This window comes from Pogona vitticeps, chromosome 4 (assembly GCF_051106095.1).
Source record: "Pogona vitticeps strain Pit_001003342236 chromosome 4, PviZW2.1, whole genome shotgun sequence".
In the NCBI taxonomy this organism is placed as follows: Eukaryota; Metazoa; Chordata; class Lepidosauria; order Squamata; family Agamidae; genus Pogona; species Pogona vitticeps.
Window position 1 is genome coordinate 132702563 of NC_135786.1, and position 19995 is coordinate 132722557.

The following is a 19995-nucleotide window of genomic DNA, read 5'->3' on the forward strand; positions in this document are numbered from 1 at the left end:
CTTACACAAAAAGCCATTGTACACACAGAAAAGTCAGACAGAAGTTTGGTTCTGTTACTTAAATTATATTCTGTCACTATGATTGTTTAGTTGTTTCCCCATAGCTTTACTCGAACTCTTGGCCTGTAGTACAGTCAGGTGCTAAACTAATTTTTACAGAAAGAATATAAGTTTTCTGTATTCCCTTTTGAAACAGACTATTTCATTTCTATAAAATCTGGCTGAAGTGCATGTGTACAATCATCTTTTCAGTTGCTAGAATCAGGTATTCGCAATAAACAAATCGTTGGCTTCACAAACTCCCATGATTTGCTCTCCTGCTTCATTTCTGAATCTTAAGCCAAATTCTCCAATTATATTTGGTTCTGCTTTTGCATTCTTGTCATCCATGATAGTTAGCATGACCTGGTTTAATGTACGAACAGCTTCCTCTTGGAGAGTTACAGAAATGCTTCCCACTTCTTCAACATCTGTTGTTTAAGCATAAACTGGTATGCTTGTTATGATCGGCTTTCCATGGAGTCTGGCTGATATTAATTTGGTCTGGCTTTTCATTAGAGTTCCTAACTACTTATGGTATGTCTTGCTCACAGCAGAGGGGAAAATAAATAAATGCCGCCTTGGGTCCTTTAAAGGAGAAGGGTTAGGGCAGAAATGTTTTAAATAAAGAAATATTCCAGAACAAGGCTCACTTCTAAAAAACAAAAGAAAAGTACTGTGTCCAGGCATTTTTTTAAAAAAGACATACAAAGCAAAGCATAGAGTTGTGAGCAGGCCATCTGCTCTCTCCTACAGTCTCCTGGAACACCCAGGAGAAGCGACAGCTGGAGGGGATGAGGATGAAGACCTTGGGAAGGAGGGGCAGGTGTTGGGCTCTGTGAGTAGCTGGGAGCTGCCCACAGAGCCCAGAGATGGTGGGCTGAGGGGGCCAAGACTGGGTCAGAGGAAAGAGATTGGGGAGTTGGAACAAGAGGAGTCCTGGAGTGATGCAGTGGAAAAGCCTATGCCAGCCTTCCTGACAACAGGCCTCTTCAAGTCTATCCTCTGAAGAGATCCTTGGACCAGGGATCCCAGCGGAGCTGTGAGTTCCTAAAGGGACCACAGGGATCTGTGGCACAGGCTGAAACTCGCAACAGTCACTGCCACACTAGAACCATCGCCAAGAGCCACATCCTCTGCCACGCAAATGAAGACGTCCGCAAAGCATTGATATAGAAAAGGGACTGGAGATGGGAGTGCCAGTGCCAGTGGGAGTGTCTGCATGAGGAGTCAGCCTCAACCCAAGGCTCGGGGCAGCTAGATTTTACAAATCCTCTTTGTGAGGTGCAGGCAGGCAGGAATAGCTGCAGGGACGCTTGGCTGCCCCACAGTTTCTGTTCACCCTAACCCCAGTCAAAGCAACTAGAGACCCTGGGGATACTGAACCGGCATGGGGACTTGTGACAGGAATTCAGTTCCCCTGGGAATGACACACGGGCAAGGAGCTAACATTGTTGGAAGCCTTGCTGTACCCTTTCACTCTAATTCAATAAAAATAGAGTTGCTTCAACCCTCTGACCCCATGAATATATGGACTGGGAGGGGTTGGTCATGGCCATCTTAAACAGATGAAGATAATAGAGGCTTGTTGGGTTTCCTGTTATTGGCAGCATGCAAAGGCTTATGCAGTCCCTAAATATATAACTTCTTCTAGATGATAACTTTGGTTTTGGTGTTTATTCTGATCGTAGTGAAGGCAACTACTATACCATGTTGGACTTTTTTTGTCATTGGATGAACTATTGTTCTGAGCATATTTTTTATGGTTCTGTTCCAGTTTTAGCTGGAACGGATTTGTTTAAATAACAGTTCAGGTACTATTCAGGTTTAAGGAAAAAATAAAGGTCCATTCTGCTCATGTTGCTTCATCTGTGTTTTTTCTTACTTTGCATGATAGCTGTATGTATGCAGAGACCATATGCTGGGTACAGCAGGTTATTGCCTTAATGCCCTACGTGTTTGCTTTCCAGAAGCTTCTGACTGGCCTTTATTGAGAACAAGATGCTCAGCTATATAGAAATTTGGTCTGATCCAGTAGAGCTGCTCTGTTCAACCTAACAGGCAAAGAATGATGATGACTACAGTCAATCCCCTTTTATAAAGGAGGCAATCAGAAAAGCTGACCTTTTCTTAGAGATAAATTAACTGACTTCATTATCTTTCTGAATTAATTTTAATCTGGTCTTTATGTCCATAAGTGGCTTGATGAGATTTTTTTAAAAGAAGAGATCAGTCTTGTCAGTGTAAGTTTAAAAGTCCCTTTTCCCACTTTGAGGCCTTTGAAAATTTCTTTTAATTTTTTTCCTGGCAGGTTTGCCTAGATTTCCCTGAACTGTTTTAGTGCAGGAAAATAGCAGACCCAGCACTCTCTTTTTCTCCTTTAAAGCTCCTATAAAGCAAAAGAATAAAGGGGTTTGTTAGTTGGTGTAAAGGTACATATTGAATGAAGAATTCCCTTTAGAATGTCAGTCACAGACTCAAGGAAAATCTCTTAGAAAGACAATGGAGTACAAAAACTGTGTTGCGATATGTCTAATTTAATTGGGGATTTTACATGTAGAAGTATCAGAGTGGCTTCTATGAGCCTGTCCACATTGTCATATAGTTATGATGTATAGTTCTCTGTTTGGCACAGAAAAAAAGACCTTATCCACTTGTATTAGTAATTAAATGATCCATCCTTTCCCTTTAAAAGCTGGCCTTATCTTTTTGGGATGGATGATTCATGCCGATGTAAAATAACTCTCTGTTCTGTATTCACAGTACTTGATTTAAATTTAGACTGCGCTGAAGATAAGGCCCTTTTAAGCGCCGGCTTTTGTTGTTTAGTTGCTAAGTCGTGTCCGGCTCTTCGTGACCCCATGAACCATTGCACCAAATTTCACAGTATTGACAGGCCCTAAGCTAACGTTGCTCGTCAGATATTTCAGAGTCCAAGATAAGGTTCAGATCTATCGGTCAGCCTGGATTCCAAATGTTCTTCATCACTCATTCATACTGATGAGTCTCTTGGCCTGCCACACCTTTTTGAGCTTCTAGATAGATACAAGGCTTTGCCCCTACTATCCTACAGCACAGGATTCTATGGTCCTCCCCATCCTGTCCTGTTTCCTCCTCCACAGGTAGCAGGGGGAAACTGGATTTCTTTTTCCATTGATGGGTAAGGGACATATCACTTCAGTAGCTTGCCATCCAAGTCACATAACTGTGAATTGTTGAGAGAAACCCCTACCAGTGCAACTTTGTTTCAATACCTGGGGCAACACAAATTCTGGAAGCTAAACTAAAAAACAAAACAAAACATCCAAGAAAGAAAGTGTTCATGGAAAAAGGGCGTGAGAAATAGAAGTGACAGCTAACCAGTGTGTTAACATTGTGTGTGTTTTTTTACTTTCTGTAACAACCTTCTGGGATACTTGAAAGGATAATGTAGGTTTTAAATCTCCTTCATTATTGGGGTGTATGTTTTACCTCTCAAAATACGTATTCCAAGTTGGAAAGAATACTATAACAAAAGGGATAATAAATTTTATTTTGATAGTGGGAAATTGGAATTCACCTGGGCAAGTGAGGATGCATTATTTCACTGCCTCAAAAAAAAAAAGGGGGGGGATTTATACTCTCCTGGATGAAATTGATTATCTAGATCCATTTCAATCAGGTTTCAGGCTGGGGTATGGGATGGAAACTGCCTTGGTCGTCCTGTTTGACGACCTTTGCTGGGAGAAAGACAGGGGCAATGCATCCCTGTTGATTCTCCTGGACCTCTCAGCGGCTTTCGACACCATCGGCCATGGTGTCCTTCTGGACAGATTGTCTGGGATGGGAATGGGAGACACTGTTTTACAGTGGTTCCGCTCCTACCTGGCTGATCGAGTCCAGAAGGTGGTGATGGGGGACAGTAGCTCTGATCCATGGTGGTTGCATCATGGGGTTCCTCAGGGCTCTATACTGTCCCCCATGCTGTTCAATATCTACATGAAACCACTGGGGGAGGTCGTTAGGAGGTTTGGGCTGAGGAGTCAGCAATATGCTGACGACACCAAGCTCTACCTCTCATTCTTTACCAATCCAGGTGTGGCAGTCACCGTTCTGAACTCGTGCCTGGACTCGATAATGGTCTAGATGAGGGTCAATAAACTGAGACTCAATCCAGACAAGTCAGAAGTGCTGCTGGTAGGTGCCCTGCCAGAGAGGTTAAAGGGCCATTTCCCTGCCTTAGACAGGATTACACTCCCCCTAAAGGACAAGGTCCGCAGCTTGGGGGTACTCCTTGACCCCAGTCTGACCTTGGAAGCCCAGGTGGACTCAGTGTCCGGGGGTGCCTTCTTACAGCTGTGGAGAATATATCAACTTTGCCCTTACCTGGATGAGTGGAGCCTGGCAACAGTCACACATGCATTGGTAACAACCAGACTAGACTATTTTAATGTGCTATATGTGGGGCAGCCTTTGAAGACGATCTGGCAACAGCAATTGGTGCAGAACCGGGTTGCGCGGCTGGTAAGTGGTGCCGCCACACGGACTCATATCACGCCGGTTCTGAAAAATTTACACTGGCTGCCGGTTGCTGCTCGGGCCCAATTCAAAGTGCTTACTTTGACATATAAAGCCCTAAACGGCTTAGGACCTGGTTACCTAAAGGACCGCCTTCTTCCATATGAGCCTGCCCGTCCTCTAAGATCAGGCCAGGAGGCCCTTCTGAAGGTGCTTTCCCTGAAAGAGGTGAGGGGGATGGCATGTCGAAATAGGGCCTTCTCGGCTGTTGCCCCCCAACTTTGGAATGCCCTCCCTATAGAGATCCGCCTGGCTCCGACACTCTTGGCTTTTTGGCACCAGGCAAAGACCTTTCTGTTTAGCCAGCATTTTAATTAAACAGTATTCCCTAGCTGGCCACGTTTTAAGAAGTTTTTAAATATATGATATTTTATATTGTCTTTTTAAATGTTTTTAATGTTTTTAAGTTTTAATATTGTTGTACGCCACCCAGAAGCCACTGGTAATGGTGTGGCTAAAAAATATTGCAAATAAATAAATAAATAAATAAATAAATAAATAAATAAATAAATAAATAAATAAATAAATAAATAAATAAATAAATAAATAAATAAATAAATGTTGTTGTTATGTGCTGTCAAGTTGGGACTGACTTATTGGTATCCTAATAGGCCTTTAAAAGTAAGTGAGATATTTAAAGAGTGGCGTTACCAGTTCCACTCCCCCAGTGAGTTTCTGATCAGAATTTGAACCCTGGTCTCCAGAGTCCTAGTCCATCACTCTACCCACTACACCACCCTGGGAATCATAGGACTATTACAAAAAATACTTCCCTAGGACTCTAACTTATTTATATATATATAGCAACTTATCATATATATCACTGAGCCAGCAGTGTATAGGGGGAATTTCAAAAGTACAGTGGTGCCTTGCATAACGAGCGCCCCGTTTAACGACGAATCCGCATAGCAACGATGTTTTTGCGATCGCTTTTGCGATCGCATAACAATGTTTTCTATGGGGGAAAATCGCTTTGCGATGATCGGTAAGCTGTTTCGCTTACCGATTATCGCATAACAATGTTTTTTCCCCAGCTGATCGGTGGTTCCAAAATGGCCGCTGGGTAAAACAGGGACGGATTCCTCGCTTACCGGGCGCCCAAAATGGCCACCGTATGGAGGATCTTCATTTAAAAGGTAAGTTTTAAGCCCATAGGAACGCATTGAAGGGGTTTCAGTGCATTCCTATGGCTTTTTAAATCCGCATAGCGATGAATCCGTATAGCGACGATTTTTGCTGCATGGATTATCGTCGCTATGCGGGGGACCACTGTACTGGGAAACAATGAAATTGTGAATTGTCAGAACCTTCTTACAGTTCAGAGACTTCTCTGTGGACTGACTCTCTTAGATTTGTGAGCAAAATAATACTTCCAATTTTGCCTCTTGGAGGTTAATGATATGTAATGAATCTCTGGTGCCCATTTTTCCTATGCAAGGCATTTTTAGTAGAAGGTGTATTGAAAGAGAGGAGGAATAGGGGCGAAGGAAGTGCTAAGTCTGACAACTCATCAGGGGTGTATATCAATTGTGTGGTTTTTTTGGTTTTTTTGCTAAAAGTGGTTTTATCTTTTTTATTCTTTTAAAAAGTTTGTAAGTCGCCTTTAGCACAATTTTTTTTGTGAAAAGGTGGAGTATGGATGTAATTGACAACAACAACACATCAGCCTATTTAATTTCATAGGGGACATTTATTTGTTCTTCCGACAGAACAATTATCTTTGAAGTCAGTGGGAAAAAGTGACTCTCACCTTTCAATTTCTGTCTTAATCAACAGATCCTGGTTGAAAATTAGCCCAACATTTTCTGTGAGATTTTAAGGGTTAAGCAAAAATTAGGGGAAAAGTAAGAGATCTTCAACTGCTTTGTGTCCTCTTGAGGAGAAAGCCAGAATGTGCAGCATGTACAAACAAACAAACAACCGTATGGATTTGACTGGCAGAGTTTTCACTATGCTGGTAGAGCACTGAATAAATTTATAGGACTGATGGTCATGGACTTAGAGGTCTGCTTTGGCAACACTGGCAAGTGATCAGTATCCATAGCCAGCTAAAGCATCTGAGTTTCTGCCATTGACAGCTAGTTGTTCGCTAGAATGCTTCCTTAATTGCTTACTCATTTGCATATTTATGCTCTACTCCTTAAAGTGACATATGATGAAATAAACATTTGTGGTTCGCCTTTTTCTAGGAAATAATCCTTGCAGTGTTTTGAATTTTGGTTAAATTCCTGTATCTGCGCAGCAAAAGTGTGGGGATTCACAGAGCAGAATAACATAAAGTTCCCGGATTAGGCCACCCCATTTTCTCATTAACTGGCACTTAGTCTTAGTAACTCACTTTAAGACATCAGTAGTAGAAAGAATAAAAAGTTTCATTATTTACAGTAGAACCTTTAAGGCAGTAAACTGACAAACATTCAGCCACCGGCCTCAACAGACTCCAATAGACAAAGCAGGGGGCTCTGTTTGAGTAAAGAAAGGAACAATTGGTTAGTGCTAGACAGACTGAAGTCATCCCAGCCCCCAAAAAATCCCTCCCAGCCACACCTACTAGAGGCAGCATGTGAGGTTGCAAAATGCCAGCAGGTACCTCAGGAGGACTGAAAAGTTTTGTAGTGAAGGTTTAAGCATTGTAATTGGTCTCTGGCCAGCAAGAACCGCCCCCTACTGGAATGGAGTCTCCGAGTCCAGGTTCTTTGCCCTGTGGGGTAAGCCACCTGATGTCTTGGAGGTTTTCAAGGTAATAAGATTTTCTGTGGAAGATCTTTAGTAAGTGGTCTGTAATGACACATTCAGAAACAGAAGCTGTGACCTGGGGAAAAGGCAAGTGAGTGCAAAACTGTTATGTTTATAATTAATGGCTTCGAAGGACCTTGCTTTCTGTTTTTAATGTTCAGATGAACTAAAATAAAAGCAAGTAACCTGGGAAGATAACTAATTATAATTGATTGTAATTATAATTGATTGTATTATTTTCTGAGAGAAACTGGGAGCTTTAACTGTTTTGTTTTACCTGCTATAGGATAAAGCTATACATTGTAAAAAGGAATATATGCTTATCCCCATGGATAAATATTGTTTACCCAAGAAATCCAATAGTAAGTCAGAAGTAGCGGGGTCAACTCTGTACACTTCATTGATTTAGTGGGCCTATTTTAATTGCAGTTTGCTATTGGATTTCACTCAGTAGCTCATTAGAGGTGTGACTGATTATTTCTTAGTACCCGGAGAAAAGCTAAATTGAAAGGATGGTGTGTAATATGTGGCGCGTGGCTTTCATGTTCCCTCCAGAATGCTTTGAAGAGCAGCTTTTGGTTTCCAGATTTGTATCTGTCTCATAAAGCATTCCCGTTCTCATATGTGAACTGTCAAATTATGTCGGTGATCTGTCAGGACCTTGCTGTGAGCCGGCTAGAGGCAGAATTCCTAGCTCCACTTTTTGGTTGGATGTTGCTGGCTTTTGCTCAAATCAACAAATTATTGAAGTTTTTGCAATCTTACATGCTGCCTTTAGCAGGTTTGGCTGGGAGGGACCTTTCTGGGCTGAACTGACTGTTAATCTATCCAGCACTAACCATTAGTCCCTTCCTTGCCTGCAGTCTTAAAAACAGTTCAGCTTCTCTTCTGAGAATAGTTTCCCTCTCTAGCATCTGTTGAAGTCTGTTGTTGAAGGCAGTCACGTTTGTCCGTTTGCTGTTTGATATGTTTGCAACTGTTAAGTAATGACATGTTTTATTTTATCTCCTTCAGATAGCTCAAAGTGAGTTACTGAGACTGTAAGTGACAGTTAATGAGAAAGGGGTGGACTACTCTGGGGAACTTGAAGCTATTCTGCTCTGTGAGTCTCTGCATGTCTGCTGTGGAGCTAGAGGAATTTGACAAAAAAATTCAAAACTCTGCAACACAAACTTGGGATAACATCAGTATAGGTGTTAATGTAGAGTTTGGTCAGACCTGGCAAGATGGTTTTGGTCCAGAACAGTCACCCATAAGAAGTTCATAGTTTGGTATATTTGGCCCTGAAGCTTGCAGGCCAGCTGCTGTTTTGGAATCTTTGATATGAAAAGAAACTGTATTTCCTGTAAATCCTCTGTAGGACAGCACAGATGGACTTTTCAGGGCCTTCTGATGGCCAAATACTTTATCTTGCAATGATGGAAATACAGACCAACTCTACCGATTACTTGAAGGACAAAAGAACAGACTTCCCTTGCAGCTGTCTGAATGCATGCAAAGACTATACAAGGACATGTGGGACACAGATACAGATCTGTATGCATGAGGGGGTCTATTAAAGTTTGGCTGTGTGCAGGGCAGTATGACCTCATGAGCCTTTCCCTTTTTCTCCCTGTTTGTCTTCTAGAGGTTTTCCCCCTTTCCCTTCCTTCTCTTTTCTCCCTTCAATCTTTTTTATTCTTTTGATACCCATACAAAAATATATGCAGTTGTATCACTTGTTAGATACTTATAGAAAATTAATACAGATTCTTTTTGCCCTAGAAAGTTCCAATATGCCCTTAAGAGAATCATTACTTCAACAATATACTGTAGATAAGATATGGAATCTTGTGAACAGCATAATGACCAATATCCTCATTGAGGCCTAGCAATTTTGAGGTAAAAAGAAGCGAAATGAAGGAAGGAGCCATTGTTAGATATACACAGTCAACCTATTGTTGCTAAGGAATCAAGGATTAGGTGGAATACAGGCATGAGCTCTGTCTGTCTCAGACATATGAGTTTATACAGTCAAGTATAATGGTTGTCATGTATTTTGAAGGCATTTCTATTTTCTGAGGGTTGGGTCCAGATTCATATTATGCCAGATTTCATGAGACCTGGCAGAAACTCTTCTCCGCTGTTTGCAACATTAAAGTGTAAGTTGTAGCACCTATTGTCCCCCTTATCAGATTTTCTAATACAGGTTTTTATTAGGTGAGATACAAAATAATTTATCCTCAAGCATATGATAAAATAGGCTGGAGAAAAGTGTTTTTAAAATAAAAGCTGCATATTAAACTACTGGTGTGGCAAAGCAAGTACTGGATGGTTTCCTGACACAATTTTTTAAAGGTCCCCAAAGTGGAGAACTCAGCTAACAAGTCCTGCCCTAATCAGTTGGAGAGGAAGTAGACCAAGCAGCAGAATCTATCCAGCTATTAGAAAGGAACTCATCTAATTAGCCTCCTATAACCAAGCAAAGCAATATTTATTTTCCTACCTCAGAATTGTATGAATCATCCTCAGTCTTTTTTCTTCTGCATTCCCAAGTTTCATCTGTATCTTTGTTTAATTTTCTTAGTATAGATAGGCCGTTCTCAACCTTTTTTTGCCATAGCCATAAACACAATATGAAAGGAATATAGGCCGAATCAGGATTTTATAAGTTCCGCAATTAACCTTATTAAGTGGTGTGTGAAGAATTGTTTCCAGTCTGTGGCCCCCTTCAAATGTGCCAGGGCCCCCCCAAAGGGGCCATAGGTCCCCCATTGAGAATGGCTGGTATAGATTGTCAAATCTGTTCCCCTGTTACTGAATGGACTGTTTGTATTTTATTGTCAATAAAACAATTATTCTTTTTCCATCAGGAGAGGATGAACTGGAGTTAAGTGTTCTTGTGGCTGCACATATCAAGATGTCTGCAGAATATCTGCAGAATAATTATTTAGAATTCTCAGGTGTGATCCAGAATATTTAAGTGATTTGCTATCAATTAAAGTAATGTCTATTTCTTTTTTTTAAAGTAAGCACCAGGCTTAATCTCAAGGAAAATTGAAATGATAATTGATATGATTTCAGCAAGAAAGTGTTCTTGTTGTGAACTGCTTATGGATATAAATTGTCAGGCAACTAGGCCATGACTGTTTATATATCCTGTACCAGATTCAGCCATTGAACAAATATTGATTGCTACATAATAAGATGATCTTTTATACAGTTCACATTCTTCTCCATATGAATACCGTGTTTCCCTGAAAATAAGACAGGGTCTTACATTAATTTTTGTTCTAAAAACGCATTAGGGTGTTATTTTCATGGGATACTTTGTTTTTTTCATGTGCAATCTACGTTTATTCAAATACAGTCATGTCGTTGTCTACTGGTTGCTGCACAGTGGTGGATGGTGGATTTTCACTTAACTGGGGCTTATTTTTTGGGGTAGGGCTTATATTACAAACATCCTGAAAATCATACTAGGGCTTATTTTCAGGTTAGGGCTTATTTTCAGGGAAACAGGGTAGTATATAAAGAATATTTCAGTCTACCCCATTCTTCTTGGTCTCAGTCTACAGACATTTCCCTTTCATTTATTGCTTTGAGAATTCAAATAGCTTTGAATAGACATGTAGTCCTCAGAACCATCTGTTTGTATGAGCGCTTCTCTGCACAACAACACGCCCTGTGTGATATATATCCTAGCAGGTGTTTTAGGGCAGAAATCAGAAACAAAGAAGAGGAATGTGGTTTGGACTAACATATGTGTTACAACTAGGCAACTGGCTTTGATTTGATTGAAACCTGACTGTTTAATGACCTTGTGAGAGGTCACTCATTCACGCTTCTCACCTTCTACAAGCTAAAGAGACTGTTGCTACATTAGAAGGAAACCCCCACCAAGGCGCCTACCTGGTCTTTGGCAGATCTGAGGATTCACAGGGCATCTTTCATGTCTTCCTCTACAGTCTAAAGGAAACAATACCCCAGATGTCCCTTTCTTCCTCCCTTCATCATTTCTTTGTTGGGGGGAAAGTCAGCAGAGCCAAAAATATCAGTATGTTTGTGCATCTGTGGATTACATAGAGATGGTTGTGTTTTTTTTTTGTTTTTTTTAATGTAAAGTGTATGCAGTGAACCACAACTGTGGTAAGCAGTTTAATGGCAGTATGCATTCCCTAATGAACAGATTTAGCTGGGCATAAGGAGTGGGAAAAGGGATGAAAGAGTGTGTTCACAGTTATAACGGCTGAATAAGAATGGCAGCAGAGAGAAACTCTGGGGGTAGAGGAATTCGACGGATAGCAATTAGATGTGTCTGGGAGGACAGAAGCGGTTCCGATTTAATTGTATTTTATTATTTTATATGAGCTGTCTTGGGAAGCATACTAGATTGAGAGAAAAAAGTGAAATAAATAAAATATGCAGCCATTACCTGCTCTGATGGAGCACCAGTGTGCTGTACCTTTTGCCCCAAATGATTATTCTGTTATATTGCCCTAGGTTTTTCATTGTAAGCCTTTTTGTACAGGGCAATATAACAGAATAGTCATACGGCTTTGTTAGCAACTGTTTTTCTTTTGTGCCATCAGGTTGCTTCCACTTAACGGCAACTGTATGAATTAATGGCTCTCCAAAGATTCCTATCATTAATAGCACTACTCAGGGCTGCAAAATAAAGGCAGTGGCTTCCTTTATCGATTCAGCCAATTTCATGTTAGGTCTTCCTCTTTTTCTTCTGCTTTTCATTTTTTCCCCTAGAATTTTTGTCTTCTCCAGTGACTTTTGTCTTCTCATAATTTGTCCGAAGTATGATAGCACTTTTATTTCAGTTTCTAATCAGAGTTCAGGCTTCATTTGATGTAGAGTCTGTTTATTTGTCTTTCTAGCAGTCTGTAGTATCTGTAAAGCTATCGTTCGTTAGTCGTTTAGTCGTGTCCGACTCTTCGTGACCCCATGGACCAGAGCACGCCAGGCCCTCCTGTCTTCCACTGCCTCCCAGAGTTGGGTCAATTTCATGTTGGTTGCTTTGCAGACACTGTCCAACCATCTCATCCTCTGTCGTCCCCTTCTCCTCTTGCCACACTTTCCTAACATCAGGGTCTTTTCATCAAGGTCTTAAAGCTATCAAATGACAGCAAAGACCTTTCTCTTCAAGCTGTCTTTTCCTCAGTGACTGATGGTCTGAGAGGGATTTTTAATTAGATTGTTGTGCTCTTGTTGTTTTAAATGAGTTTTAATCTTGATTTTATTTACCATTTTTAATATAATACTTGTTTAATTTTTTAAAAAAATATTGGTATATTTACTGTTTTTAGCTTTTTAAATATACTGTCTTTAAAATAATGTGAACTGCTTTGGGTCCCTTTTGAGGAGGAAGGCAGGATAGAAATATTTTAAATACATAAATAAAAATACAATGACCTTTTTTTCTGTCCGCTTTCTTTGTTGCCTAGCTTTCATATCTGTACATAATAATCAGGAAAGGCATAATATTCTTGGCCTGAGCCTTCTGTGAACACCCTCCATCTTAAAAATCTTTCCTAGTTCCTTCACACTGTCCTTCCAAATCATTTTCTGCCATCTTGTAGACTGCATTTGGACTGATGATTGAACTGATATAGAAAATCTTCAACTATTTCAGTTCTTCATTTTCAACACTAGGGTGTGTATTTTCTTTTTCTTTTATTTTCTTCTGTTCTTTTTGGACTGAAATTCCAAGAATTCCATAGACAGAATTCTGGGAGTTGCAATCCACAGACACACACCTACAGACACATACTTTTTGCTTATCTGCAGCAATCTCCTTCTGCTTTCCTGTTGTTAATGTAAGGAAGGAAGAGAAGATGAAGACGCTGCAGTGATTCCTGTAAGTTGTAGTTCTTTAGGAGGCACCTTGTATAGAGCAGAATGGACAGCAGGTTTTTGACTCCCCGGAAGTACCATGGCAGTTTCCTTTTTTTCACTAAACATGAACTCGGGAAGCAAGGCAGGAGAAAGCTGTGCAGCCTTGATAAGTACTGTAGGTCTTATTCTATGTGAGCAAAATGTAGCCAGAATTTTGGTGTGTGTGTGTGGGTTCTTGGAGAATGCTGGGAATTGATGTCAAAAAACAAAAAGCGCAAACACCCACCCCCATCAACCCTGAAACCATCTAATACTCCTGTAATCATATTTTTGTCATCTTCATGTTCAGCGTAATCCTGCTCTTACAGTTTCTTCTTTCACCTTCCTCAGACATTTGTTCCAAGTCATTGCTATTTCCTATTGTCCAGAGTATGATCTCCTTTCTTTTGGAATGATCATAGCTTTTCGAGATCTACACAGTCAAAGGCTTTACTGTAATCTATAAAATACAAACTGGTTTTCTTCTGAAATTCTTGGAGAATACTTCAGCAGCTGTTGTATGTTTGCAATATGATTTCTAGGTCTTTTTCTTTTCTGAATCGAGCTTTTTTTTTTTTTGCATACCGCTGGTGTTTCTTGTTCCATATGTGATAAGTCTTTGTTGTAAAATCTTGTGAGCTGCTTTCATTTTGCTTTCTAAATCTACATGCTTTTCTTCAGGAATCCGTCAGCCTTGTAATTTTCAGATCTAATTCTTCAGCTTTTTTTCCAACTTTTAAAAAAATTTAATCAAATAATATGTCCCATTGTTAATATTTTAACATGGCTAATCTTGATTTAAAATTCCCTTTGATTTCTGTAAGAGATCTCCTGTATGCAAGAAGGAGGACAGTTACATTTAGGGCTCTATTTTTGTCACTATTTATTTTTGCTTCTTGGTTGCTCTTAACAATTTTAAGTCTCATGAGTCATCCATTGAGGTTTTAATTTTGGCTACAGGTCAGGAACAATCTTTTTTTACATTCTTTCCTGATAATATATCTGGTTTTGGTCTGCGTTCTGGTTTGTAATCCACTGTGACTACTAATGCAAATCTGTTCTTTGCAGGGTCTTTAAATTCTTTAGGAATGTTATTTAACTTCTATTTTGACAGGATTATTGTTTTTATTGTCTTTACTTACCTGTTAACAGCTAACTAGGCCTAATTCTTTGTTATATTGGTCATATAAGTAACACAGGATGTTGCTACCTAATGTCTAGCTGAGATTTAATAATAGCAACCATTTAAAAAATTTCTGATCCTTGGGATTTACTAACACATTAAGACCATATTTGCCAAATGGATTTGAGAGTTCTAAAGTTGTACTTTAATAGTATTACTGGATGTTATGAGGTAACTAAGGAATTAATCTTTTCTTTTCTTCAAGAAATTTCTTAAGAAATTCCAAGAATGCAATTTTTCTTTCTTGTAGTAGGCTCACACATTGTAATAGAGGCTCTCTTAGAATATAAATTGTGTGCTCAGATCATTAAAAAAATCCTTCTGCTCTGGTCTGTGGTTTTTGAGGTTTCAAACCTTTACCCCATTAAGGTGGGGTAAGTCGCTCTAAATTAACTGATACTTTACATGTGCATAAGATTTCACTGTGTTCCCATACGGTGCAAATGTGTACACACCAGCTTGGAGATAGCCCTCACTGAGTTCATTGTGATTTACTCCTCAGTAAGTGTTTATATGACTGCACTCTTAGAGAATATTATCCCTTTTTGTTTCCCATGGTCATTTGACAGCAAAGTCTACTAGATAATTTGTAATTAAGAGCAAACTGGTCACAAAAGCAAAACACGAATATAATTGTAAGAACCCAGTTATCTTTAATTTTAACAGAATGTTTCTTTTTCTTTTCTTTTTTTTTCATATATTGATATAAATAACATTTGTTTCCTGGCACATGTAACTTAATTTTCTATTTTCAATTGTTTTCTTCCAGGTAATTCTCATCCTTACCAAGTATTATCATACTGATATGGGCAAAGTACTGGAGAGTTCTTTGTGGAGGTATGTTTATTGCTGTAAAATTGTATACCTTGCTATAAGAAGGAGCAATTTGGGACTGTCCCATGCTTTGGTTTGAATTTGTCCAGTAGGCCAAATTGTAAGTTATACCCTCAGTTTATGGTTGGATGTTTTCTTATCAGCTGCTTAGATCTGCTGTTGTCGATGCTGTTGTTGCTGTTCTAAAGGTAAAGGTTCCCCTTGACATTTTTAGTCCAGTCGTGTCCGACTCTAGGGGGCGGTGCTCATCCCATTTTCAAGCCGTAGAGCCAGTGCTTGTCTGAAGACAGTTTTCCGTTGTCACACCGCCAGCGTGACTAGGGAACGCCGTTTTACCTTCCCACCGAGGTGGTCCCTATTTATTTACATTTGCATGCTTTCGAACTGCTAGGTTGGCAAGGAGCTGGGACAAATCAACGGGAGCTCACTCTGTCACGTGGATTCGATCTTATAACTGCTGGTCTTCTGACCCTGCAGCAGAGGCTTTTGCGGTTTAGCCCGCAGCGCCACCATTGAATGAAGAAAAAATCTGAAGAGGCATTAAAAGTTCAGCACAAACAATGCAATGTGAAAGTCACAGTTCTCATTATAATTTACTACTTTTAAGGAGTGGAACACTTATGTTTGGAGTTTTGATTTTGTCAACTAAACTTTTCAAATAGTTGTTTTTCACATTAATTTTTAAGCCTTGTTATTTATTTTACTTATTTAGATAAAAATGTTAAAAATTTGTTGTAAATGTGGTATTCATAAATTTTGTATTTGTAATATTAAATATTGCTCCCTGTGATGTTTAATGTTGTTTGCTGTGTACTTTTAGGTTACTTATTAAAAATCAGTTTTACAGACCAGTTCTATGCATGTTTGTTCAGAATCAAGAAAATCATAATGGATTCAGAGGAGCTTCCACTTAAGGTTGCTTACATAGCGTTGCAGTACTACTGTGATTAACATTTTAAAACTTGAGCAGGTCCTACTAAGGGTTACTCCTTAGGTGTTTTTAGTTCCCAGAATTCTCCAAGAATTGCAGCCCAGAAAACAAAATTTGCACACTTGTAGGGTTTGCCTTCCTAGAAAGTGGTTTTCAAGTTATATTCCTGTACACTGGAAATTAGGAATAAAACCTACAGATGGGCAGATTTGGATCTGTGGGCTGCAATTCTTCAATTCCAGGAATTGCAGTCCAAAAACATGAAAGGACATACCCCTAGAACACACACATTGCAATGTTTGCTCATATTTGCGCGCTTAATAAACAGAAGGAATTCTGATCAGTTTTAGGAAATATTTATTTTAAATGTTAAAAGCCTGGTACAAAATTAGGCTCTGTAAGCTTCCATTCTCTTCTGTGGAATGTATGTCACTTTTGCTGGTTGGCAGTTCATAACTTTGTTCTGTTGTTATTAAATATCTTCATGACCTCTTGCAGGAGTTTACTGTCTATACAAAGTAAAGAATGAGGCACAGGTTAGAGGTGACAAATTCAGGAGAGACCAAAGTTTTTACAGGGTGGACATAAGGGTGGGAAGGGCCGCCAAGCATGAAATAGAGCTTGGGATTTAAAAATGTTCCACTGTGAGTGTTTAAAATGCAGCAACATATATTTCTATGCTATGAATATGTATTGGTAGTACTGTATATGAAAGGAAGATGGAGGCAAACACACTTTGCACCTTTATGATTTCACTGGAAATTCCAGAATCAAGAATTCATGCACAGCCGAGTGGGAGACTTTGACTGAAAGCCCGGTGTCTGGATTTAAGATGGGTAGGACTCCAGGGCACACGTATTGAACAAACGTAGTATGAAAAGGAGTAATATTCTTATTTATACAGAATGTCTTAATGGTGATTGATGTGTTGATGCCACATTTCACAGACTTTCTTCTAGAAAGCAAAACATAACACTTCATTTGCTGAGGACCTGGACTGTCTGCATTGTGTTTGCTCCCCAAACAGCCCTTTGAGGTACATCATTAGTATTCTTAACGAGTGGGACTATGCTTTCAAGAGAAGAAATTGTCTAAGGCTATATAATGGGTTGCTGGAAACTGAGATTTGATTTACCTTCGTAAAGTTTCTGCAATATTTTGGTTTACTGACCTGTGCACTGAACCTTCATTTCAATGCACTATCCATGTTTTCTGGGGATTGCTTGAGGAGATATCCATATGTTTGAAAACTTTACTGAAATTAGTTGGGTCTTCATGGCATTTATTGCTTTTCTACCCTTTGCCAAAACCAAGAAAACAGTGTAAAGTAATTTATTTGAAAGCATGTAGTCTGTAATAATCATAAAGTGGAAAAGGCCTTTGTTCTGAATAAATAGGACATATTTTTCTATTGACTGGCTAAATTTTGTTGATAGTTTTAGCAGCAATTAAAACTATACTGTCAATTAACAAAAGAGTTCTTGGTTTATGTCCTTGTTAATTAAGAGATATGTGTATAGCTGAAATCTCAGATGAAGTGAATTTGAGGATATTGGAGAAAAATATTTAGCTCTTTTCAGTATAGTTAAGTGCCTTACCTTTCCTTATTTATTTATTTCTATCATAACAGAGACTTGAGCTGTATTATACTTCTGTGGTCATTTAAATCTGGGTTCTTTGAGATTTAGTCCAGTAACTGCTTGCCTTTTGTTCCCTGTCACTGGAAATAGTGATTTAGAGTGTACCTGTGTACACTATGTAGTGGTAAAGAGTGACTTTGTGATGAACCAAAAAGGTCACAAGGGATGTGAACAGCAAAAATTTCAGGATCTTACAGGGCAGTCTCTTTTGTTTTCATGCTTGTTTTTTACTGTTCCTTTTCTTTGACATGAAAAGGAAAGCCTCTTTTGGGTTTTCCATTTATGCTTCCCCATTCATGGTTTCAGGCATACAGATAGCCCTAAATAAACTTTTAAAACTACTCCAGAAATTCAGAAGCAAGGCAACAAAGAATCAGTCTACTCTAAAAATAGACAACAGTATATAAGAAAAAAAATTAATCAGACCAAGGCAGGCTGTAGTTTGTATTATCACATTTAGCAGTAGTAACAAAAATATTTCTAAGAAATGGAGAAGATTTCCTCCCCCCCCAAAAAAAAATCAAGAAAAAGGGTAATAAAAGAGAGGAAAGATCTAAGATGGAGGTACAGTGGACAGATGGAGAGCAATCAAAGATGGAGGGCACCAGCATCTCAAACACAGTAGTCTCACGAGGAATGACTGAAGAGCACTCTTCACTGGGTTCCAGACTCTTTTTCAAATTAAAAAAAATCCCAATCTCTCTGGACATTCTCATTTGCAATATTATTGGATTAAAAATTCTCAGGCAGTTTGGCAGACAAAGGGTGTAGAGGCATCAAAAGAGGAGCATGAAAGAAGCACAAAACTTCATATGCCCCTCTTTTGTAAATATGAATAATTCGTGTTCAGAGGCTGTTTCTTTTTCAAGCATTTGCCAAAAGAAAACAAATTATATGTAAACCTATTTCTTGTTTAGGGTCCTTCGTTGAGACAGGAAAGGGCCATCCCTAACTGTCAGTTGCCTATGAAGCTGGCAGCTGGCACTGTTCCATCTGAAAAATAGCACTGAAAGGACAGGTTGCTCTCTATTACAGAATGAAGAAAAATTGCTCCATTGACTTCTGCGACAGAAAGTGATAGGCAGAGATCCCTTACCTTCTTGCTCAGTCATAACTTGTGCTATCACTAAGAGGGAGCAAATCAGCCTTGCTTGTTCATGCCCGCCCCACCCACCAACCCAGTGTCCTCTCCTCTGTGCCTCAGCCACAAGAACAGGACTTGGGCAGCAGGACTTGGGCAGGGGATGCTGCGGCCATGGCTAAGGGCGGAGGGCCAGTTGGGGAAGATGCCATCTGGACAGGGCAGATGTGTGCTTCCTTCCTTATCTTAACCATGGAAGTTGCCCAACCTTCCTTTAGGGCCTTTGTGAGGCAGTTGGGCTTTGCAGAAGTTGCTGCCCAGCCATCTGTGTAGTATTGTGCTTTCAGTGTTTAGTTTTCATGAGGAAGAGAAAAAAAAGAACAGTAGATAAAGACAATAGGATAAGGTATCTGGTGGAAAATATAAGATGAACTTTGTGTTGCTGAATAGAAAAGATGACTTGAAATGTTTGCGTTTCATTACTTTCTTAAAACTTCAAAGGAGCTTAGTTAATCCCATTGAGGCTTCTAAAGTGTCAGTGAAAGTTGTTGTTTTAAAAAAAGTGTTTCCAAGCTCTCAGCAGATGGCAGAGTTGATGTTAAAGCTATTCAAGGTGATGCCATGGTGATAAACTAGGCTTGGAAGCTGAGGGGATCTAAAGAAAACAAAATGTAAGTGTTCTCTTAGGTTTCTGTAGATTTAGCCAGCTGCAACTAAATGCTATGGTAATGAACACATTTAAAATGTTACAGATAAAAGGCATTGTGTACCTAAGATCTGAAAACTAGGTTTCATGGTTCCGGATATGTCAAACATCATGTACATTTATGTTGTTACAAAGCACTTGTAACTTAAGATGTTGTTTTATATTTATTTATTTATTTATTTATTTATTTATTTATTTATTTATTTATTTATTTATTTATTTATTTATTTATTTATATATATATAGTATTTTTATCCCACCTTTCTCCTTAAAAAGGACCCAAGGTGTCTTATATCATTAAAAAAAACAATATTTCAAAGCTAAAACAGTAAGTATAGAAATATTTAAAAATAATTAAACACATATTATATTTTTTTAAAAAGTAAATAAAATAAATACTAAAACACATGTAAGACAACAGAG

General features: G+C 39.1%; 1 protein-coding gene across 3 annotated transcripts in view; it reads left to right on the forward strand.

Annotated features, from left to right (window-relative positions):
• The window catches only part of SORCS2 (sortilin related VPS10 domain containing receptor 2), a 172409-nt gene that overhangs the window by 11672 nt on the left and 140742 nt on the right, over positions 1 to 19995 (forward strand). For all 3 annotated transcript variants that reach the window (XM_078392552.1, XM_020790539.3, XM_020790538.3), the window contains exon 2: positions 15150 to 15217. In XM_078392552.1, the coding sequence (XP_078248678.1) occupies positions 15150 to 15217 (68 nt within the window). The remainder of the gene's footprint in view (positions 1 to 15149; positions 15218 to 19995) is intronic.